This window comes from Danio rerio, chromosome 24, assembly GCF_049306965.1.
Source record: "Danio rerio strain Tuebingen ecotype United States chromosome 24, GRCz12tu, whole genome shotgun sequence".
In the NCBI taxonomy this organism is placed as follows: Eukaryota; Metazoa; Chordata; class Actinopteri; order Cypriniformes; family Danionidae; genus Danio; species Danio rerio.
The window spans coordinates 16,170,208-16,195,645 of record NC_133199.1 but is presented as its reverse complement, the minus strand read 5'-3'; the positions used below and the strand labels follow the sequence as shown (position 1 = coordinate 16,195,645).

General features: G+C 34.6%; 2 protein-coding genes across 5 annotated transcripts in view; one reads left to right on the top strand and one right to left on the bottom strand.

Moving 5' to 3' along the window:
* Positions 1–1,957: 1,957 nt before the first annotated feature.
* On the bottom strand, positions 1,958–25,087 carry gdap1 (ganglioside induced differentiation associated protein 1). Of its 4 annotated transcripts, none has more exons than XM_073940406.1 (6): positions 24,980–25,087; positions 12,045–12,237; positions 9,437–9,610; positions 9,251–9,345; positions 5,891–6,005; positions 1,958–2,695 (listed from the first exon to the last, which is right to left on the bottom strand). In XM_073940406.1, the coding sequence occupies exons 2-6, from the start codon at positions 12,148–12,150 to the stop codon at positions 2,343–2,345; spliced, it is 843 nt and encodes a 280-aa protein (XP_073796507.1). In that variant the 5' UTR covers positions 12,151–12,237; positions 24,980–25,087; the 3' UTR covers positions 1,958–2,342.
* Positions 16,134–25,438, top strand: part of jph1a (junctophilin 1a) — an 87,839-nt gene continuing 78,534 nt past the window's right edge. Inside the window, exons 1-2 of the mRNA NM_001166256.1 lie at positions 16,134–16,512; positions 20,613–21,375. Of these exons, the coding sequence (NP_001159728.1) occupies positions 16,134–16,512; positions 20,613–21,375 (1,142 nt within the window). The remainder of the gene's footprint in view (positions 16,513–20,612; positions 21,376–25,438) is intronic.

Sequence of the window (25,438 nt, the reverse complement as noted above, 5' to 3'; positions counted from 1 at the left end):
GGTTTGAATTAGATTGTGATGTCAGGTTACCAAAATTCAATGTCTAGCTAACTCCAGGGACAAAGTTATTTTGAGGTTGAATAACAATGGCAAATGATTTTAGGTTGTGTCAGAAAGTGACCAAAATCCAATTTTGAGCCAACATCTTAAACCAATGTCATATTGACGTCAAATACTGACATTTATTTGTCAGTTAATGTTCGCACAAGGTCAAGCTGTAATATCATTAGACGTTGATATTTGGTTGATTTTAGGTTGGATATTGGCGTCAACCTGACGTTGGGTTCTGATGTCAAACAGATTTAATTTCCAAACAAAATGCTATGACGTTAAGGTACAATGTCAGTCTGATGTCATGTTGGCGTCCTGTGCCTGCTGGGTACTGATATTGAACAAACAGGTTATCGTTAGTTGCTTTAAATTACACATTGGCCAGACAGACTGTTGGGAGTTTTTTGGGCAACAAAAGCTGTGATGGAATCCAGAACTTATGTCACTAGACTTATTTTGCTAGAATGGCCAAATATGAACCATATTTAGATTTATGCATTAAGCAGGCCCTTGATTACAAGTTTATCAGCTCAAAGTGAATAAACAGAACACACAGTCAGTTGCATTAACGTTTTATGGAATTTAAATATAACCTGGTTTGCCTAAATAAATTCAACAGCCCTAAAACATTATGGTTACTTAAAAGCAACTGTTGTGTGAGCAACAATAGTTCGTACAAATTATGGTCAAACAAGTCATGTGTGTTGTGACACTAATAAAGTGGCGTGGAACGGCAATGTTTTCATTTTGTTGAGATGAAACTAGTCCTAGAATATACACTTACAAAGGGAAATGGTTCAAACAAGCACAGCACGTCAGCAAAAGCGGCACACACAAAGCATGAAGCTTATAAAATACCCACTTTAGACACTTTGTGTATTCACAGTGTAAATGAGAATTCTGGGAAGTGTGAATCATCCAGATATATCTTCGATTTGGCCAGAACACGTTGATATGACGACATTTGTAATATTTAAAAGATGGAACCACACCCGGCCGCAAGTGATAACCTGAGGACTGCAAAGGAAAATCTTATCGTATGTTTAGGAAAGTACAGTAATATGAAATTTAGCTGCTTACTGAAACATAGGCATATGCACCTAATGTGTTTATGTAATGGGCAAGAAGAGCAAGATGTCAAGTTCAAAACAGATATGAGTGATTTACCTGATAAGTTGCTGAATTCAAGATTTATGTTATTTTATTATTATTATTATTTTATTCTTTGCTTCATCCCAGTTCTGTCACGAAGTCTCTACAGCACTCTCGTCACAGTCTTTGTGTTAGCATCAGCATGGCAATACTGCCACCCCATGGTAACTGGCGTTCTACACAACTTGGATCAATGGCACAAGCCACTGACTTCTTACCCTCCGGTTGTTCCAGTCCTGTGTACATTTATTTGTTCTACTAAACTGGAAGGTACTTGGAGGTAGTAATGAAACAGAAACAAAACACAATACAAATACATTTGATTTAAATTAAAAATAAATTATTCAAATAAGTAACATTGCATCCTATAGTACAGTACCAAGGTACAGAAACATACAGTAGATATACGTATGCTTTCTATAGACTTTGTATTGATGTTTCCCAATACTGGGATGGCTGGAAGCGAATCCACCCCGTAAAACATATGCTGGAATAGTTGGCAGTTCCTTCCATTGTAGATCTATCTATCTATCTGTCTATCTATCTATCTATCTATCTATCTATCTATCTATCTATCTATCTATCTATCTATCTATCTATCTATCTATCTATCTATCTATCTATCTATCTATCTATCTATCTATCTATCTATCTATCTATCTATCTATCTATCTATCTATCTATTTATCTATCCATCTATCCATCCATCCATCCATCCATCCATACATGTAATTACTGTAAACCAGATGAGAAATAGATGAGAAATATGATTTATTGTATTTAATTTTTCAGTGAAGACAAACTGTTGTATATAGCATATGATTTGACCAGTGTAAAACAGACAAATGTTTTATCCTAATTACATATATTTACTGTATATATGGTTAATGCTAGGAAATCAGTGTACTCTGATTTTTCTGTAATTATGATTAGCACAAAACACATTTAGGCCATGAAGGACAGCATATAATTGAACCCATGTAAGTTGGTTTAATGAACATTGCACTAAAAAGATACATTGTGCGTGTGTGTGTTTTCAAAACTACCTCACATCTTATTATGGCCTAAAATAGCTTTTTGTGCAACCGTCATCAATCTGTTTTAGTATAAGCAAAGCTGAATGAGTCTCGGTAGCTCTCTTAAGACACAAGAAGTCTCTTTTTAAAATAAATGAAAGCCAAATAAGTGGCGCCCCCGATCAACCCAACCAATAGTGTGGCACCAACAAATGCTGGAGCCTTCTTCTTTGCCACCCTGAATGCAGTGGGCAGCACAGCGGATATGAGGATGTTATTGACATGTCCAAGCACTCTGCGAAATGTGGGCCGATCCAGGACACGTTCGTAATAGGTCTCCAGGTTGACTCTCATCCCATTTCCCCAGTAGCGTCGGGACAGGCCTAGGAACTTGAGGCGGTGAAGGGTGACAGCGAGGGAGACATCAGCAATACTGAAGAAATCTCCACAGAGCCAAGCCTGCTGACTGCCCTCTTCTAGACAGAGAAATTATAAAGTTCAGAAGCCAGATTGTCAACATTTGGTGAAAGACATGAAGTCGAAAATTGACCTTGATTCTCTAATATGAGGATTAATTGATGAAGTGCTGTTGAATTATTAGAAAATATACATGCCCGTTGTCAAAAATTCACCTTACCACACCTAAAGACAATATTAAGATGTTGTATTTCAAGATATTTGTCAGGTCTTAAATTGCTCCTGTGTGTAATACTAGTTTTTTTCACAGCAAAAAAAAATTCTTATATATTTTTAAGCAAAAAATAGTGTCTTATTTTAAGAAATAATATGCCAAAATTAAGTTTTTTTCTTAAAACGAAATAATATTTCTTACTTATTGCACTTTTCACTTCACTTCCATTCATATGCATGTGAATCCACCAGGCCGTAAAAGCAAGCTTGTGCAAAAAGTTTTGTATGTCACTGCATTCCAAAGATCAAGCTTGATGAACTCTGACTTTTGAACTTGTATGACTTGAATGCACTAGACCCAGGGGTGGACTTAATGCCAAGCAGTCTATATTAATCATATAGCTCTTTTAGAAATGTTCTATCATATGTTATTTCAAGCAAATCTGTCTATAACCATTAAGATTTGAACGTTATAATGTATTTTTAAAACCAGTGGCCCCTAATGAATAGTGGAACATTCCTTCTGTACTGCACATGCAGATATTAAAATCTAATCACAACTATAGATAAATAACTGTACATTTGTAAATAGTAAATCGTTTTTTATTTGTGAATTTATTGTATTTAATTGTACATTAAGAAAATTAAGTGTTCACTTAATATACATATACATATATATTTATTTATTTATTTATTTATTTATTTATTATATATTTTTTTTAATTGTTTTTTTAACATACAATTTACAAACACACACAGACACAGACACACACACACACACCGACACACACTCTAATGAAAATGCCCTCTTGCCCTCCACCTAGTTGCCTCTGACCCCAGCAAGCGTGTGTGTGCGTGTGTGTGTGTGTGTGTGTGTGCGTGTGCGTGTGCGTGTGTGTGTGTGTGTGTGTGTGTGTGTGTGTGTGTGTGTGTGTGTGTGTGTGTGTGTATGTGTGTTTGAAAAATAAAGAAATAAAGAAGTGTTCTGAGTTTCAATGCTAGGGCCCCAAACCTGGCCCCTGGCAACACCAATAATACAGAAATCTCTTTACAGAAATGTCAAATATGGAGCAATCATTCGTTTCACATCATCATATTTTATCTAGTCTCCTTTCAAAGCACAGTTGGACTGAATTTCACATAGTAAACTCTAGTGATCAATCAAAAATAAAAATGATGCTATTAATTAATTTCCTTTGTGTCATTCCACACCCCTTAGACCTTTGTTTGCTTTCAGAATATAAGTTTTATATATATATATATATATATATATATATATATATATATATATATATATATATATATATATATATATATATTATTAAGATTATTATTACTTTATTATTATTTATATATTTTCATTTCCACTTGTAAATGTGCATCCCATACTGATATTGAGGAGAAGAAACGGTTGAATATTTTTATTTATTTTTTGTTTTATGTGTGCACAAAAGGAATTTCATGGCTTCATAATATTCATAATATGAGAATATTACAATATTCATAATAGAAATTAACTGTTTTTCAGATGTTAAAGTATTCATAATATGAAAATATAATATTCATATTATACATTAAATGTTTTTCAGATGTTATAGTATTCATAATATAAGAACATTATAATATTTATAATATAAATAATATACATGGACTGTTTTTCAGATGTTAGAATATTCATAATATAAGACAATCATTCATTTTCTTTTTCGCAGCTTAGTCCCTTTATTAATCAGGGGTAGCAACAGCGGAATGAACCGCCAACTTATCCAGCATATGTTTTATGCAGCGGATGCCCTTCCAGTCACAACCCAACACTGGGAAACACCTATACACTCTTGCATTCACACACATACACTACAGACAATTTAGCTTATCCAATTCACCTATAGCGTATGTCTTTGGACTGTGGGGGAAACTGGAGCACCCGGAGGAAACCCACGCAAATTAATCATATTCATAATATAAGATTATTTAATATTCGTAATACACATAACAACATACATGAACTGTTTTTCAGATGTTTTTTTTTTTTGTTCCTTTCTGGATTTTGAACAAGTCAGAACTGTTGCTGTCTACAGAGGATGAGGGAGATCTCAAATTTCATCCAAAATATCTGAATGTGTGTAAATAGTTAAGAACGACATGGAGTGAGTATTTATTATTTATAGAATTTTCTTTTTTGGGTGAACTAATCTTTTAATGCTGTCAAAACCCACCCGGTACGAACTTCTTTGACTGTGCATTTCACAAATTAATAGACACCCTTAGAATCAGCCATTCAAAATCAAGCATTCAACAGCTCTAGTATAAATGTATCTTAATGAATTTACTGAAAAATAAAACATCAATGCATTTATTCAAAATCAACTTGATCTTTTTGTAAAACAGCTGACAACTTGGATGAATAGAACATTTGATCAGTTTACATAATGGCTCTAGCTTTGAGTATCTTCAGATTAGGTTTCTGTCTGCTAAATATAAAATGGATTTTTCTTAATATGACAGCAGTTTTTGAGCCATTATGTGCCAATATTTGAAAACAACATCATGATTGTCTCTATGTAATTTACAAAAACACACATTTGTGAATAAAGTGACATCATGCATATACACACAATACCTGTTCAATCTATGCTTATTATAGTGTAAGTATTTCACAACCAAAACAACAATTATTGACTATAAGACTATACAAGAAGGAAAAAAAGTGTAAAATAAAATCTGCCACAGCTTCTTTATGAAACCATTACTCCAATAAGCAATTTCAACTTTAACTATGCCAAAAAAAATTTTTTATTATTATTTTTATGCAGTTAATTTCTTCCAGCCCCTATTATAGTAAATAATGCTATTATTTGATGATCAACATTTAATCAGAATAATATTTATTTATGACATTTTATTGGTAATAAAAGCAGTACATTAATTATTTTACCACATTAATCTTAATTAAGTTCACTGACAACCTTTTGAAAAAAAAATGACAGTGTGTAAAAAGTAACATTGAAATTGAAAATGTATTTAGCAGAAGTTTCTCCCACCTGGTGTCTCCTCACTCCTCCTCTGCAGCTCCGTCTCAACTTGATCCAGAACATTCTCTAGTTCATCCAGGAGCTTCTTTAGGTATTTCATGTTATCATGGTCAAATAATTTACTCTGGAGAGATAAAAACAAACTAGTGTTTCATTGCAAATCACGTCTGGGCAATATAATTATAAATATTGTAATCTCTGTGAAGTGAAACATAATAAAATCTTAGATGTCTTTACACTAACTTATAAGTGTGAACACTGCCCTCCAAACCTTGATGTGCACTGAACTGGACCAAGTATACTACATAGTTGAACTCGGTCCAGTTCTAACTAACTCTGCTGCTAAAATATTAACACAAATAAAAATACAAAAATAAAGACTAATATATTAAAACAACATGGACAAAAAAAAATCCTAAAATATTAAAATAAGCAACTATGAAAAAGACAAAATGCTCAAGAATATCACTTATTTCATCATAGTCCAGATGTTGTTCAGTACAATACAAATTTCAGAAATGCCTCTCATTGTGGCAAATCTTTATTTAAGTTTGGACTCCTTTATTCCTTTATACATTTTTAAGCTGATGCAAATACCCTCACATGCATTATATACACCATTTGACAGGTCTGTCACAAAATACATAACATTTACATTAAATAAAAGAAAAACCAAGATTATGTGGGAAAAAAATATAAAACAAATCTTCTAGAACATTTAGTTTAAAATGCCCTTTAAAACTCTATACAGGATACTGTGGGTCATAAGGAAGAATGTGGAGATGAGTAAAGGGTGATGAGTAAAATGTAAATCATTTGGTTACTTTATATCTGTTATCTTGAAAAGTGTATATAATCAATGAAGATTTATAACTTTATAACATAATACATATAGAAAAATAGCTAAAATTGTAAAAGGGCTGGGAAAAAAACAACAAGACTATGCTTTATTCCACACCTTTTCGGACATACTGCAGGTTTTTAACATTTAATAAATATAAAACTGGGAAAAAGTTCACTTAAAGTCCACTTCATCTTTTTAGAGTTTATTTAGTGTGAATGGTGTAGAATAGTGCATAAGTATGCGATTTGGGACCTATTTTCTTTTTTGGTCTGAACCAGGTTTCAGCTCCAAATGTAGACACACCTTTAGTTCACCAAGAGCTACAGAGATTAGGTTGCACCAACAGTGCGTCAGTTAAAACATAGCCTAGTTGTGACTTAAAGGGACACTAAGTTACAACTTACACACTATTAAATATTTTTGTTGCGCCACTGAACTTAGTTTAAACATAAAGCTGTGTATAACAGTAGAAAAGAGATTACAGTGAGATTAGATGACATTGAGGAGCTCGTGATAATAGTGAGGAATGACCTCTATTTACAGCTTTATTTTCCTCCCAAATCATACATTTTTTCAGTTTGTGAAAGAAAATGAGTGTTTTGACTTCTTTCAAAGAGTGTTTTGTGTTAATTATCCATAAATTAAAATGAGAATTTCTTCATGACTGAGTTCTTTTCCCTTCTCTTTCTCTTTCATGTGTAGTATAAAAAATCAAGTTTAATGTTTTGATAACTTGTGTACTGATGTGTATTTCATATGAATTCATGGCTCGCGATACAGGTCTCCAAATCAGTTTTTTTACATTCAAATCAGATGAACGGTGTAGGAATTACAACAGTTTGCATATGTGCCTTCCAAGTGTGTGTTATTCCCTCATTATTCCAATTACAATGAGCAGATAAAAGGTCCAGAGTTTATTTCAAGTGTGCTATTTGCATTTCGAACCTGTTACTGTCAACTATCAAGATGAGATCCGAAGAGCTGTTACTATCAGTCATCAAGCCATCATTAGGCTGAAAAAACAAAACAAACCCATCAGAGAGATGGCAAAAACATTAGGCATGGCCAAAACAACTGTTTGGGACATTCTTAAAAAATAAAAAAACACACCAGTGAGCTCAGAAACACCAAAAGACCCGGAAGACAACGGAAAACAACTGTGGTGGACGACCAAAGAATTCTTTCCCTTGTGGAGAAAACACCTTTCACAACAGGTGGCCAGATCAAGAACACTCTCCAGGAGGTAGGTGTATGTGTTAAGGTCAACAATCAACAGATGACTTCACCAGAGTGAACAGGAAGGCCAGATTGGAGTTCTAAAAAAGCTTTAACATGGCTGGAACAACATCCTCTGGACAGATGAGATCAAGATCAACCTGTACCAGATTGATGAGAAGAGAAGAGTATAGAGAAGGAAAGGAACTACTCATGATCCTAAGCAGTGAAACATGGTGTCAATAGTGACATGACGTGAGCAAGTACTGCATTGCTGTCAGTGGAACTGGTTCTCTTGTATTTATTGATGATGTGACTGCTGACAAAAACAGCTGGCTGAATTCTGAAGTGTTTCAGGCACAATTTTCTGCTCATATTTAGTTAAATGCTCCAGAACTCACAGGACGGTGCTTCACAGTGCAGAAGAAGAGTGATCAAAAGCATAATACAAAAGCAGATTAAAGAGTTAAGGAAAGGAAAAGAAGTGGAATGTTATGCAATGGCCAAGTCAATCACCTGATCTAAATCTGATTGAGCAAGCTTTTCACTTGCTGAAGACAAAACTAAAAGGAAAATGCCTCAAGAACAAGCAGGAACTGAAGACAGTCGCTGTAGAGGCCTGGCAGAGCACCACCAGGAATAAAGCCCACTGTCTGGTGATGTCTGCGTTCCAGACAACAGGCTGTAATTGACTGCAAAGGATTTGCAACCAAGTATTAAAATGTTAAAGTTTGATTTATGATTATTATTCTGTCCAATTACTTTTGGTCCCTTAACAAGTGGGAGGCACATGTGCAAACTGTTGTAATTCCTACACCGTTCACCTGATTTGGATGTAAATATACTCAAATTAATGCTTACAGTCAGCGGTTAAAGCAAATCTTGTTTGTTTATTTTCAAATCCATTGTGTTGGTGTGAAAAAAAATGTTAGAATTGTGTAGAATTGTATTTTAAACCTTAAATAAAAGTTTAAAAGATATTATTTTTTTTATTTCACATATTAAAGTTTTAGTTATGATACTCCTAAAGTAATTCCACAGAAATCAGTTTTTTACCAAAATTCTCTGCAGAAATAGCAAAAAAACGTCCGCAGATTCTCTCTGGCCCTACCTATAACTACGGTCTTCCTTAGGAACATGTGGTGCAACTGAAGTAAGAACAAATTTAGTTACAAAACTAGCTACTAGTTACCAAGCCCCTAGTGTGAACTTCTAGTTTAAGAAAGAACTTACGAACAGCTGGTTCAACGTACATACCCAGATAATCCTATGGAAAACTAAAACAGAGCTCAGCATCAGTGTTTACTTACTTTTAGACGCCTTTGTTTTGCAATATAAGCATCTTTAAGATCAGGATTCTCTACTGCTAGTTTCTTCAGCTCAGATTCAGTGTTTCCAATCTGTGCTGTAAGACAGAACCCACAGTTCATTCACAAAAAAAAACAAAAAACAGATTGCATCTCAGTTGAATCAAACATCCTCTTTCTCCATCTTACTGCGAATGTGTGTAGTGGCATAGGCTGGTATGTGGGAGTCTACGGTGATCTCTGGGTGGAGAATACAGCCGTGGGTGTAGGCATCCATCTGCAGGGAGTCCAGCAGTTCTCTGTAATGCTGTACTCGATGATAATACGTGCTTCCCTCTTCTGGGATCAGCTTTGGAGTTTGTTCTGATTCAGAGAACAGAATATGCAGGTTATATAAACAAATGACTCCAGAATGTAAACCATGTGAGCTGCTACCCTACAGCACATCTTGTTTGGACTCACCCTCTAATGCCCCTCAAGTTATCCATACTGTACTTCTGAACAGGCATGCTGAATGTAAGGTGGTACATGCAAACGTAAATGCAAGTAAATGAAAACAGAAAAAGAAATGCACTGAACACAACAAAAGAAGCAAACTAGCTATGCACACATTGAAAACCAGCTGCTTAGTCATGTATTAAACCATTTAATGCATGAGTTAATAGACTCAATTTATAATTTCTAAGCAAACTGATTCCTGGCCTTTGTTGTAATGCAATATATACAAATCCATGCTATAATGTCAAGGCTAACAGTTCTGTCAGGTTCTCAAATCTGATTGGCTGATTGCGTTGCGATATTCTGCAATAACAGCACTTGTACAGCATCCTCAACCTTGTGTATTTCTCTGCCCACTTAGAGTGACAGCAGATCAATAAACACTACGGTTTGAAAGATTTTGCAGCTGTTAGACAACATAAAGTATTTCTGAGGCTTTTCAGGAAAGAATATAGTTGTTTAAATTGCAACTATGCAGTTTATTTATGAGGATAGTGCCCATTTAAAATCCACAAGATAGTGACAGAGACCACATAATAAGCCCTTAGAGGAGAAAACCCAGCATAATTTCAAACTACAGCTGATCAAATCATTTTAAAACTGGTTCATAAGTGATTTTCTAAGTCGATCTCTCTCTTTTAAATGTTATAGTGCTGTATTTATGCCATAGTAATCTGGTAGTGTATTGAGTGTAAGATAGGACTCACATCAGGTATTTTGTGTTGGCCACTCTTTGTATAGCCCTTAGTTACTTTTGGTTGGCCATCTGTTTGTTTCTAATGAGTCTCCTGTTTTCATTACTGCAGACTTGTTCAGTAAACAGAGAGAAAGAAGAAAAGCCTGCGTGTGTTTAGCGTTTTTCCATATCGCAAACACAACAGTAATCTGCAAGTGTTTGCACTGCTTTGACTTTTTCGGGGTTAGATATTGTGATCTCCCCATTGCAACAGAGAAATACTGTCATTCAGCCTTATAATCTTACACTAGAGAATTATTCAAACACTAGCTCTAAAGTGATGTTGGTGAATTAGCAGCAGTTTCTGCTGTTCTGATGTTAGCTGCAGATGTGAATGAATGGCAGATGAAAGTAGTTCCTCATACAAAAGGATTTTTAGACTCACAGTGTTTGATTTTCTTTGATTTTCACTCGCAGCATTGCGATATGGCTGTATATCATCACTGGTTGGGCACTTAGGCACTCGGCCTGTGGCCTCTTGCCAATGCACGCCTCCCACCAGTGCCGGTACACAGCCATATCGCACTGCTATAAGTGTGATATTGTTCATATAACAATCACAGTGTAGTCCCAAAATATTAATTAATTGTCATTTTAAAAATGTATTTTATTGTATTAACATAATTTAGAAAATTTAAAACACATGTATTTATGTACATTATGTAAATACATACATTTTTATTAATTAATATTATTTTATAAATTATTATTCATTTTTAAAGATACTGGCTAATATTAGGCACCAAATATTACTTCATTACTATGAAGTACTTGGCCAGCTATATCAAATAATAATAATAATAATATTAATATTAACAATTGTAATAGGGCAGCACAGTGGCGCAGTGGGTAGCCCAATCACCTCACAGCAAGAAGGTCGCTGGTTTGAGCCCTGACTGGGTCAGTTGACATTTCTGTGTGGAGTTTGCAAAAGTTGGCAGTTCATTTCGCTGTGGCGACCCCAGATTTATAAAGGGGCTAAGCTGAAAAGAAAATGAATGAATGAATAAAAATAAATAAAATAATAATAATAATAATAGAGCTAAGTATTACTACATACATTCATTTTCTTTTCAGCTTAGTTAATTTATTAATCCGGGGTCGCCACAGCGGAATGAACCATCAACTTATCCAGCACATTTTAAAGCAGCGGATGCCCTTCCAGCCACAACCCATCTCTGGGAAAAGTATTATTACTATTATTATTATTATTATTATTAGTAGTAGTAGTAGTAGTAGTAGTAGTAGTAGTAGTAGTAGTAGTAGTAGTATAACCATTATAATAAAAAATCATAAATAAAACACATCTGTGACATATGTATTTAAAATGGGCAATTTTATAAAATGATGATGATGATGATGATGATGATGATGATGATGATTAGAATGTTACATTGCTCAAAACAAACACACAAAAATTCTTTACCATGGCGGGTGCCATGCATCAAGGGGTAAATGACATATGCTTCATATGTTTTCTTATATTTATTACACTTTACTCTACAATTAATGCATTGAATATTGGTCTCCACACAACATCAACCTTGCATCTCAAATGTTTACCATCACAGAAGTTCTGCTCCAGATAGTCCATGATTTGTGTGGGATCACAGATGACATGATTGTCATGCACCAGCACAGGCACTTCTCCAGTGGGGTTCAGACGCATAAACCAGGGCTCATTGTGCTCACTCAGAGGAAGACTCACATCATAATCCTCACACTGCAGACCTTTCTCAGCTATTGCCAGCCTCACCTGTGACAGAAGCAGTTTAGATGTTTGCTTCTTAGACCAGCAGTTATTTTTCACTTAACTCTATTATCTTGTTAAAGAAAAACAACAGCAGATTCTGCTCCAGCTAGTTAGGCATGGGATGGTATGACTGATCTTGCAGAAATCATTTCTGAATTTTTTATTATGGTGTAGCCTACAGTATTATCACAATATTGACATAATCTGCAAAAAATAAAAGTTACTTTAACAGGTATAATAACAAAGAAAAGTACAATTCTGTGTATTGATCTATTGTATGTAATTGTTCATAGTAATGATAATAAATATGTAGTTAAAACGTAACAAGTAAAAATGATCATAAATTACACTAGTTAAAACTTTAGTTTACGAGGTGTCCTTGTACAGCAAACACCGTTTAATGCAATAACATTGTGAGAAATTTGTTACAAAAGTAATTGTGTTAATGTCCGTTTTAAATATACATATATACTATATATGTATAAATGTTTCGTTTTTCCCCAATTTATGTTTAATGGAAAAAATATTTTTTAATACATTTCTGAACATAATAGTTTTAATAACTCGTTTCTAATAATGGATTTATTTTATCTTTGTCATGGTGACAGTAAATATTATTTTACTAGATATTTTCAAGACACTTCTTTACATATAAGTTAATTAGGTTATCTAGGATAGTTTGTTCTGTAGATAATCGAGAAAAAGTATAGCTTAAAGGGGCTAATAATGTTGTCCCTAAAACTGAAATAAAACAAATAAGACTTTCTCTAGAAGAAAAAATATTATCAGACTCTGTTCAACATCATTTGGAAAATATTTTTTAAAAAAAGAGAAAAAAATTTGAAGGGGGCTAATAATTATGACTTCAACTATATATATATATATATATATATATATATATATATATATATATATATATATATATATATATATATATATATATATATATTGATTAAACTATGTTTACAAATGGTGCTTTATTGTGAAGGTTAAATATAGAACAAACAGCTTAAAAAATACATTTTCAATCAAATAAAATACTGTACATTTCAATATTTTAAATATGAAAAGCCTATAAAGTCTTCATGCACTTGAACTGTAATGAACACAACTGTAAACACAACTATGAATATTCATAAAGCTAGCTAAAAGTTTAAATTATAGTCTTTACATATTTATTCTTGGTCACCTGATGTGCCCTATATTTGCCCTTATCATTATGCAGGTTCATTACTAAGATACAATTATTGAATGTCATGTCTTCTGACGTCTAATCACAACAGTTATGATTTAGATATCAATATTTACAGCAATTTGACCGCACTTGCATCCTCGCGCAGCATTAACTGTAAGTATGAATTATTAACATCAATCATGTGCACGCACTGTGCAAGCAGAGAGCCATAGATAAATAATCCAAATGATGACAGCCAGGTCAATAAAATATGTTAATATCTCAATCAAAACAACATCCTGTATCCACCCTGATGCTCTTGAGCTGCCCAGTGATGTTGAATTTTATCTTACCTTCTGAGAGCTGAACGATTGAGTCCAGTGATACAATATTAGTTTGGATGCTTTAGTTTTTGTGCTCTCGACAATCTCACCGCTGTCTTGTGCATCTTTTTTAATAAGGATTTCCTTCTCATCCTGAGATTCTCCTTCTCCGATGTTTTCCACCGCCATCTTATCATGAATTGGCCGTGTCTCAAAACCTAGTTTCTTACTATGGCATGTTTGTGTATATTACGCGTGGGCTGCGTTTTTTGCGCATGTTACGCGCGGGCTGCGTTTGGACATCACAGGCGCGCACCCACGGAATCGACTGCGCATTGATGCATTTGCTACATTGCCTCTATGATGATTACAAATGCTGACTAGATAGGGAGCTCGCTAGATTTTGAGACACGAGCCGTGTGTTGAACAGCGCAGCTTCCAGCTCTGGTACCCAACTTCTTAAAGGACACGCGTCCACATTAGTTGTAAAATTGTTTATACTATGTCTACAAATAAGGATTTATTGCACTAATTCGGCTTATTCCCTGGTTTATCATGGGGTCGCCACAGCGAAATTAACCGCCAATTACTGGCATATGTTTTACGTAGGCTAGTGGATGCCCTTCCAGCCGCAACCCAGTTTTTCACACCTATTTAGTTCATTCAATTCACTTTATACCGCTTGTCTTTGGCCTACCAAAGCACAAAGAGGAAACCCACAACATGGCAAATTCCATGCAAATCCCAAGCATTTAATTATCAAATTTTATTGTATATATAAAGCTGTTCGTTTATTTTATATATAGCCACTGATTTCATTATACGAGGTATTTAAGCGCACTTTTTTTTACGAACCAACAGATGTCTCCGCAGATTACTTTTCTAGAATTACATCAAGTTGAGACAACAAAACGTAATTTATGATGTGAATACTTACAAAAATAAATGTCACACAAAAATAAACATTTCAAATACAATTTCGTAATGTAAAGAGTTTCTGTTAAGTTGCCTATACTCGTCCATCCGTTATTTCACATAAATATTAAGGTACAGAATACAATATTACGCGACTGTTGAGCGACAGACATATAATAATAATATCAATAATAATAATAATAATAATAATAATAATAATAATAATCACAAGCAGACTACACAAAACAGTTGATCAAATAATAAACATAATAATATCAATATTATTAAAAATAATACTTATAATAATAATAATTATAAAAATTATTATTGTTGTTGTTGTTTTTTTATTTTATTAATAATAATAATAATAATAATAATAATAATAATAATAATAATATCAATAATAATAATAATAATAATAATAATAATAATAATCACAAGCCAAGGTAGACTACACAAAACAGCTGATCAAATAATAAACATAATAATATCAATATTATTAAAAATAATACTTATAATAATAATAATTATAAAAATTATTATTGTTGTTGTTGTTGTTTATTTTATTATTATTATTATTATTAATAATAATAATAATAATAATAATAATAATAATATCATTATTATTATTAATATTCAAACAAATGTGTTTATCCTATGTTGTGGTCTTCAACCCCCCAATGCAAAGAAATGTTCAAAGTTCAAGATATAAGATTGCCAATTAAGCAACACTAACATTATTCATTTTGTGTGTTTTTGCAGTTTATAGTTTTAATGATTTTACATTACGTTTATCCTTCCCCAATGCATGGAGGCCCTCTAGTGGGGCTCGAGCCCCTGGTTGAGAACATCTGCTTTAGGGTCAGTGTATGTATCGTCATTTTGGAAATTACAAAAAAAAGATTTAAAAAACAAATTCGAAAATACTCAGAAAACAACATGATATGGGCTAATCATCCCTTAATTTTATTGACATGTCGGTTGTGGACATGGCATGTGTGCAGTGCAATTTGTCATGTTTTAGTTACATTTTTATAAAGCATTTATTTGTTATATTTTTCCTCTTGAAATGTGAGTTCTTACCGGTTCTAACCTCTGAACCAGTGCCCCAGCTCTCCGTTATCTCGGCGCGGGTGAAGTGGGCGGGGCGGCGGAGATGACGCGCAGGACTGACAGCATCTCTCGCCGCTGTTCCCGGTCTCGGTGTGTCTGCTCTGCGCAGCGCCTGCGAACGGAGGGAGTCAGAGAAACGCAGCGGCGGTTCCGGGCAGCGCGTGCGGCTTCGGTAATGATGCACTAAACCTGCCTCTTCATTCACACTCTCACTGACAAATACTGAAACCACAACCACCACAACATCATCTCCACTGTGATCCATTCTCTTCGGTTTCATCGTCGCGGCTGAACTCGGAAGATTTAATGAAAGAGAAAGACGAGAAGAAGCGCACGGCAACGTTACGACTGTTTTTATTTTCATCCCATTCTGAATGACGGGCGGACGGTTCGACTTCGACGATGGAGGCACTTACTGTGGCGGATGGGAGGACGGGAAAGCCCACGGACACGGCATCTGCACGGGACCCAAGGGTCAGGGCGAGTACTCCGGGTCCTGGTCCCACGGGTTTGAGGTAGTCGGGGTCTACACCTGGCCCAGCGGGAACACGTACCAGGGCTACTGGTCGCAGGGGAAGCGCCACGGGCTGGGTGTTGAGACCAAGGGGAAATGGCTTTATCGCGGGGAGTGGAGTCACGGGTTCAAGGGTCGCTATGGAGTTCGGCAGAGCACCAACACACCTGCTAGATATGATGGGACGTGGAGTAATGGACTGCAGGATGGATATGGAGTCGAAACCTATGGGGATAGTGGTGAGTGCCAGTGGTGTTTACAACTGACAGCTGTGTGCAAATGGAAATAGTAAACAATTTAACAATTTTGGCATCGCTGGTTTTCACATTTGGTACCAGGTACCCTCGCAAGGGAGTGCTTTAGGGGGTCTTTAAGGGGAGAAAAAAAAAAAACATAAAAAGAAATGAACGATAAGAAATAATTTAATTAATTAAAAAATACAAAAATAAATAGAGCAACATTATTAAGGTAATCAGATGATAGCAAAAAGAAAAAAATAGTGCGTTTATTAATAATTCAATATTAAAGACATTACATTTACAGTATGTTTGAAAATCACTATTGCTATATTAAATAGTTATGAAAACCACCTCTGTTTTGGGGGGGTGGGGAGGGGGGGGGGGGGTCATACTAGGGTCCAGAGACCATAAGGGGGCCACAAGGGTGGCCTATGAAAATGTTTAGAGGGGGAAAAAAGATAATTAAAAAATAAATAAATAATCGAATAAATCAATTAAATATAAAATAAACAATTTAACATTTTCTTAATATATATATATATAAACATTAAATATATATTAATAGAAATGTATACATTTGTACAAAATATTTAATTGCATTTAAATAAATATATAATTATATTATTACATTATATTCAAATGCATAAATAAACTGATCTGAAACAAATAAATACATTTAATAAAATAATGAAATAAAATAATAAATACAGTACCATGATGAGAAGAAAATGATCCAAATGATCATTTCAGATAAGACAATTCAGTGATCAACTTTAGTTTGCTAAAAGATGTGTTTATAGACATCCTTGAAATGTATTTCATTGATTCATAAAGCAAAACTCATATCTTGAACTACAGTTTGTCATGTGAACAGCCAGTCAGCAACAACACAGATTTAAGCCTCACAATCCTTAAGAACAACATAACACTGTAACAGCTGTTGCTTCATTTCAAATCAGACATGACGAGAGTAATAACTTGTGCTCCAGTGAGTCAGATTAATTCAGTAACCGTTCTGACTGAATCATAATAGTTTTTGATTCACTATATAGCAGCTCAAGGAGTCAGATACACTATATGTTTGATTTACTGAAAGGAATTGGATTAAATAATGGAACATTTGTGTAGGAACTGGACTACAGAGGAAAATAAATGTTTTTACATGATAGTTTGTACCGAAAAACAAACAACTGTAACGTCTGTCTTTGGTCAACTGTCAGGTCAAAGGTCATTGCTATTAGGTGTAAATAAAACTAAGTTTAGTTTTTAAATGAATACCCTGAAGAAGTCCCACTGAACTTCACACAAGACTTTATCCCAAATTGTTTTCTGCAATTGCGTCAAAATATAATACCATTTGGTGCATTTTATTGCATTGTTTGACACCCAACATTTACAGATCATTTTGCAATTTAGTACCATATTAGTTTCAAATGTTCTTGCTGACTTGTGGATCTGTGTCATTCATGTATGTGATTTCATTCATTCAGAGTGACTAATGAACACTGTAAATATAAAATATAAATCATATTTGTCATTCATCACTAATGGCACAAAGAAATTTGAATGATCTAATTTTCATGAGTTTAATATTTTGGATATTAGTTGTTGACAAGTATTCTTAATGTTCTTAACGTGCCTTAAAGCACGCTTATTTATTTATTTATTTATTTATTTATTTATTTATTTATTTATTTATTTGTTTATTTTCTTTATTATTATTTTGTTGTGTCATACTCTCAGACTCAAGTTCAATTCTCACTGACGTTCTTTTGTTATACATAAAAAGGAGATATTTTGAAGAATGTGGGTAAGCAGAATTGTTTTTCAGAAAATAGGCCATACTTTTACGTTCAACAACAGATATTGATTCATGCAGATTTGGAAATAAAAAATAGGTTCAATTATTGCTGAAAATGCATCTTTTATGCTATTTTTAAGGTTGCTAATTTTCTACCTCCCACAGTGGGTTTCATGCATCCACTTGTTACACATTGCATTATACGATCTGCTTATGTTGCATCAGATTTCTTTTGGCACTCAGAATAGTAACTGTCGAGCTTATGAATGCATTATCTAAAAAGATATTTTTAGATTTATACATTATCGGTAGATAGTTTAACAGTTTGCAGACTTCTTGCAGTGCGGACTTTGATTGTGATGTTTAATTATACTTATTAAAGGGAAGACAAAACGTCAGCAGTGTGAGAGTTTTTCACTGTGGAAAAGGATGATTTCAGAGTTACAACTTGTAAATGATTTTACTTAAAAACAAACATTTTCTTTTGCTTTTTATGTTTTTAAAGTTACAAAAATCAACAGTATTTGTTTTTTGCCTTTTGATTTATAATACAGCGCAAAAAAAGTTCATATAAAGATTTTTTTTTTTCATGTATTCAATTCATGTTTATTTCCATGGCACTTTTACAATGTAGATTGTGTCAAAGCAGCTTAACATAGAAGTTCCAGTAAACTGAAACTATTAGTCCAGTTTTAAGAGTTGAAGTTCAGTTTACTTCAGTTCAGTGTGGTTTAAATTTCACTGCTGAAAGTCCAAAACACCGTAGAGCAAATCCATCAATGCACAGCTCAAATGCACTGCAAGTTAAGAAAACACACCCCTATTGAAAAACATCATCAATTTGACAACACATGTGCATGCTATTTTTTTAAAGTATGCAAATAGAGAAACATACTGCAAATAGCACAGACCGTAATAGAAAACCACTAGCTTTCCTTTTTAGAGTCAAAGGTGTTGTTGGAGAGCTATCCGTTTAACATGCAGCCAGTTTGAGCTCTCTTGAAAACTGTAGTTATTGGCTTCCAAATATAAGGAGTCTTATTGGTTATTAGTTTTGGCTAATATTTCCATATTGATGCATCCCTACTTTTTAAATTCACAAACAAAAAACAAACATTCTCTCAGGATTTTCCCACTTAAGTCTTGTTAATTCTTGTTTTGGTGGCAGAGTCCAGACACTAGTCCTGTCTTGTCTAATATGTTGAGCTCGGCTCAAGTATTCTCAGGTCAAGCATTCATTTTCTTTCATTGTATTTGTCTTTGTATGAATGCCGTCTCAGCCGCGCTCAGGCCGTGTGCGCTCTTTTTTCTGTCGGCAGCTTGCTGTTTTATTCTCAGCGTCTCAGTCTAGTTGGTTTCGGTTTCAGTTGGCGCTGGGATGGAACAAGCATGTTGCATGTGTGAGTGCACAACACAACTAAACATAACACCAACACAAACAGAAGGCAAGGCACAAGCACATGATAAATGAAAACACTTATCATGTGCTTGTGTCTTGCCTTTTGTCTGTGTTGGTGTTGTGTTTGGCACGTAGTTCATGTTTATATGCGCCGCATGCTTTAGTGTTGTGTTTCATGTGAACACGCGGTTAATGAGTTCTTTCGTTCTCTGCGTGTTCTAGTCCTGTTTTACATGAGCACATGGATTGTGTTGTTTTTTTGTACCAAGGGCGTAGCGGACACTTTAAAAGTGTGTGTGTGTTGGGGGGCAGCTGTATTAGATCCAAACATTTACATTTATATAATTATTAATCACCTGTTTCTAAATGGACTGTCTCTAAAAGTGAGGGAGACGTATCCCCCCTGGCCCCCCGGTTGCTACGCCCTTGTTTTGTACCATGTGCTCTCCCGTGTATTGTCTTGTCCGACCCACCTTGTTATCCTATTATTTATCATTGTGTTCACCTGCTCTCTTGTCAGTTTATTGGTTTGCTTTCCCTATTTATTCTCCCAGTATGCTCTTTCCTGTGCTGTACTGTTGTCGTTGTTCCTGCGTCGTTGATTCTGTGTCTGCCAAGCCAAGCCGAGTCAAGTCAGTTTTGTTATGTTGCTCGATTTTTTTTTCCCCACAGGGTTGTTTCAGTTGTTTTTGTTGCTTTTATATAATTAAATACTTGGTTATTTGCATTTGGGTTTTCGCCTCATCCTTCCCAACCTCAAACCCTGAAACAGTCCTGCTTAAGCTGAACAAACAAACTTCAAGAAAGAAAATATTGACACTTCACAAATCCACATCCTTAAGAGAATAAAACTGTTTCTTCTTGCACTGTTCATTTACTTGTTTGTTTCTGTGTCATCAGGCACTTATCAAGGCCAGTGGATGGGGGGCATGAGGCATGGCTATGGCGTCCGTCAGAGCGTGCCTTATGGAATGGCCACCATCATCCGTTCTCCGCTCCGCACCTCCCTGGCCTCTCTAAGAAGTGTGCAAAGCAACGGCGCCGTTCTCCAGGACACAGTACCAGACACTCCAGTTGGAAGCCGTGGTGGTTTCGTGCTGAATTTTCACAGCGACACCGAAGTCGTCACCGGTAAGAAGAAGGGCCTGTTCCGTCGCGGGTCTCTCTTTGGGAGCCTCCGCCAGCTGCGTAAATCTGACTCCAAAACGTCCATCTCTAGCAAGCGAAGCTCAGCACGTAGCGATGCCACCATGAGCCGCATCAGCTCCAGCGACGCCAACTCCACCATCAGCTATGGAGAAGGAGAGGTGCCTGATGATTACACGCCAATGGAGGACCACGTGGATGCCACCACCACTGAGTCCTACATGGGCGAATGGAAGAACGATAAGCGCAATGGGTTTGGGGTCAGTGAGAGATCCAACGGGCTGAAGTATGAAGGGGAATGGATGAACAACAAGAGGCATGGATACGGGTGCACCATATTCCCTGATGGAACCAAAGAGGAGGGGAAGTATAAAAATAACGTGCTGGTGCGCGGGATAAGGAAGCAGCTCATTCCTCTTAAAAACCATAAAACGAAGGAAAAAGTGGACCGGGCTGTGGAGGGGGCTCGAAGGTCGGCAGCTATCGCCAGGACGAAAGTGGAAATAGCAGTTTCAAGGTAGGACCACTTCTTGCGCTGGCAGCGCGTATTCTGTCATCACCTACACATCCTGACATTTCAAACCCATATGAGTTTCTTTCTTCAGGAGAACGAGAAAGGTGAAATGGTGATGAATGTGCAATGTTCACAGATCATGGGATCACTAAACAATTTTAATGAGTTCAATATCAAATAATTTCACCAACCTATCAGCGAAACACTTTTAAAGGGCACCTATTTTACCCCCTTTTCAAGATTTAGGATAAGTCTTTTGTGTCTGTAAAGTTTCAGCTCAATATACTTATCAGATTATTTGTTATAGTTTTCTGTATATTGGAAATTTAAGCTGTTAGGACATTGTAGCTGTTTTTGTTGCCTGTGCCTTTAATGCAAATGAGCTGGTTCTCACCGCCCACTGTTCCCAAGTGCATGTCAGAGAGATTGCTCGTTATTGCTCTGATGCATTTAGCCTTCACAAAGATAAATAGCACCGTGACAGACACGATCGAAGCAGATCTCCATTACTAAAGAAATTTAACAATGTTTATTGTGATATTTATGGGTGAGTTAATTCAAGCCTTTCTGCAACGATGAGTCACACACAATGTCATTAAAAATCTTTTATAATTATACTGACATTATGCGGCTGTAGTGATGAACTACAGCTATTTTATTGTCATTATTACAAAAATGCACTATTTTAAAAACATTTTAATCCTGTAAAATTCATTCTTAAGGTGCAGATGACCACAGAGAGCTGAGATCTTTTAATCCCAGTTGCTTTGCGCACGTCCTGTGTTGTTTATATATATATATATATATATATATATATATATATATATATATATATATATATATATATATATATATATATATATATATATATAGGATTTTTTCCAGCTGTGGTGGCAGACCTTCTACACAAATCTACCAACTAATTTTGGCATTATTACAATGACAAATGGAGAAATGTTGTGAGCACAGTATTACAAGTCGAGACTGTATTTATGCAATACGAACATGCAAATCTTTTTTGCTTGCGCGCCGATTTCCTCTGCTCGTGCACAAAACCTCTTGCACACTCCCTCAAATATACGCTGCTCAAGCGCAGATCATACTTGTGCGCTCTCAAATAAACAATGAAATGAAGTGCAATTTAGCGCATTTATGTTGTATGTCTTCAACATTTTCTAGATTTGCTAAGAATATTTATGAATGTCTCCAATAGACCTACAGAGCGGCATTGATGTGTCCTGAAGAAAAGTGAAACAGCTAGAAACTCCAGCAAGATAAAGTCATTGTATGCAGAGCCATAGACCTTTATCTATAAAGTACAATTATGGAAACTGTGTTCATCATAAATGAAAGCCATGTCGTGTTTGCTGGCCTCACGTATCACAAACCTGTCAGTCAGTCAGTCAGCACATAACCTCAAAGGGTCAAACAACAACAATGACTGAATGTTTTGAATGAGAAGCTGAAATGTTGCCATGGTGGGATGCATTTTGATGTGGCGCCCCGCCATGGAAGAATAAATGTAGTGGAAACCATATATATACACACACCTATATATATATATATATATACACACATATATATATACATGTTACTATGGAGACATATTAATCTGCGGCTGTCAGTCAATTCTGCAGGCGGGAAAACCGCACTCCTATGTCAAATTGCGGTGGGTCTTAAAATGGAAGAGATTTGAATCTTAGTTTTAATGTTAGAAAAATTTTTAAAAGAGACTTATTGTGTTTCTATCACTCCAGTATGACTGTGGACACACTATACACACTATAAATACACACAGATCTGTCCAAACAGCTTACAAAAGTTGATTTTCATTATAGGTGCCCTTTAATCATTAAAAATATTATATAATTTGTCATTTATTTTATTGGTCTTTTATTTTATTATATATTGCAATTAGTACAATTCAGAATAGTTCTTTTTTTTAACAAAAACATACATAACTCATCCAGGTTTTATCATGTATATACTGTAAGTCACTGTTGAAATTTGGTTGAATATTTTAATTTAATTTGATTTAATTGAATTGAATTACGTTGGAAGCTACCTAATTTTTCTTTATAAATGAGCTGAAACAGTGGAATAACACTGTTGAAATAAATAGAAATTAACCCTAAATTCAAATATTAAGCTAAATTGAACATACAAAAGTCATTAAAATGATTTCAATGACAAAGTACGTTTAAAATAAAATCTTTATTCAAAATAGGAACACATATCATAGTCTATAAATAATAACACTGCTTCATAGCCTTCTTACTTGCACTTTTACATATTTATATACAATATGAATATTTTAGGTCAAACTTATAGCTGTAATAAATTGCATGAGTCAATTAAACTACTTCAAGGGTCATTTTTGCCATTTCAAGGCACAAGAGCACAGATTCCCATTTTTTTCTATATGTTCATATCATTACTTTCGCTTTCCGCAAAGGAAAGTGAAAGGTATTTGGAATGGTATGAGGATTTTAAAAAAGAAATGACTGCCACAACTGAGTCATCAAGATATAGTGATGTATCATATGCAGTCACGACAGGTCGACTGTGATCAAGCGTACTGGACACATCAAGGCTTCTGTAGGATTCTCAAGATTGTTAGTACGTGTACTGTTAAGCTGTGATGTCTGCATGGTTCAGACGTATGGCGTATGGTGCAAATGTTTAGATGTCATTCATTAACCATATGTCGTAGACCTATTTTTAGACGTTGCTTCACACACCAGCCTTGTTCAGCAACGCTTAGGTATTTTTATAAGATATTTTATCCTTTGTTCAAGAGCATATTTAGGGACACACCAAAATTATAAAAATTAATGTAAATAACCCATTTATAAAAGCATTCATTTGACAGAACACAATCTGATTATTTACTAAAAAGTCTGTAATCATAGCGTAACATCATTTTGCAGACATTGCAGGCTGCATCTTTATAAATATAATAATGAGTGACTAATTCATACTTATAAATTAGTGTGTAATGTGTTATGAACATGTATATTGAAAAATGAAATGCATCACTAATACTATTATAAGTGTAGCTATACCTGTCATTATAATACAGTATGTTTGCTCTGTCTTTATAGGTGCATTTATAGAATTATTATAAGTAATTATAAACAGAGATATAATTTAATATTAAAATGAGCTTCATAGAAAGTGTTTCAATCAATTTTTTAAATGAATATTGAGATGGATTTGTAAAGTGTTACGTTTTCACATCACTACATGGAAATAAATCATTACAAGCATGAGCTTCATAGAAAGTGTTATTAAAATGATATTATTACTTTTTGTTTTTGAATCATGTTTCTGATCCAACTATCTAAAAATACTTAAATTAACAATCATTTTTAATTAAGAAGCATTTTCTGGACAAGTAATAAATCGTCTTGTTTTCAGGAAAAAAGTCAAAATAAAGTCAGTTTCTTCTTAAAACAACCAACATTATCTTCCAGTAGAGGTTAAATGAAATAATCTAAAGAAAAATTTATACAACATGTTACACAATTATTTGCTTGTCTAGAAAATACTTCTTGATTTAAGTTATATATATATATTATAATATAATAATCTGAATCTTGCTTACCCCACTGACAGATTATGTTTCTTGTTTTAAGGAAAAATGTTCCTACAGATGACTTGTTTTTTTTCTGAAAGAGAGCAACAGGTCAATGTTTACATGCTGAATCGGCATAAGAGGCAACATCTAGCTGTGTTTTTATCAGTTTTATCAGTTTTATGGTTAAGCCATTTATGACCTTAGTTACACACCTTAGTAAATGTGTAAACATTTTTATAAAACAATGTCGACTTTGCATTGAAGACTGTGTGTCAGTGCACTCAGTCAATGTTTTTACATGGACAGCAATATTCTGATATCAACACAATTGAAACAATATTCTAATAGAGTACACAGTAGTCAACATTTGAAGTGGATCATATACTTTTATCAAAGTTGACTTGAACTATTAAACAACACTTTTGAAAAAAAAAGTTTTTGATCCACTTCAGATGTATACTGTATATCATTTTTTTTTATCATCTT

Coding starts and splice junctions, on each gene's coding strand:
- gdap1 (XM_073940406.1), bottom strand. CDS start 12,150: ATGCGTCTGAACCCCACTGGAGAAGTGCCTGTGCTGGTGCATGACAAT. Junction 9,346..9,436: donor TGCCACTACACACATTCGCA/GTAAGATGGAGA, acceptor TCTGTCTTACAG/CACAGATTGGAAACACTGAA. Junction 6,006..9,250: donor CAAAACAAAGGCGTCTAAAA/GTAAGTAAACAC, acceptor TTATCTCTCCAG/AGTAAATTATTTGACCATGA.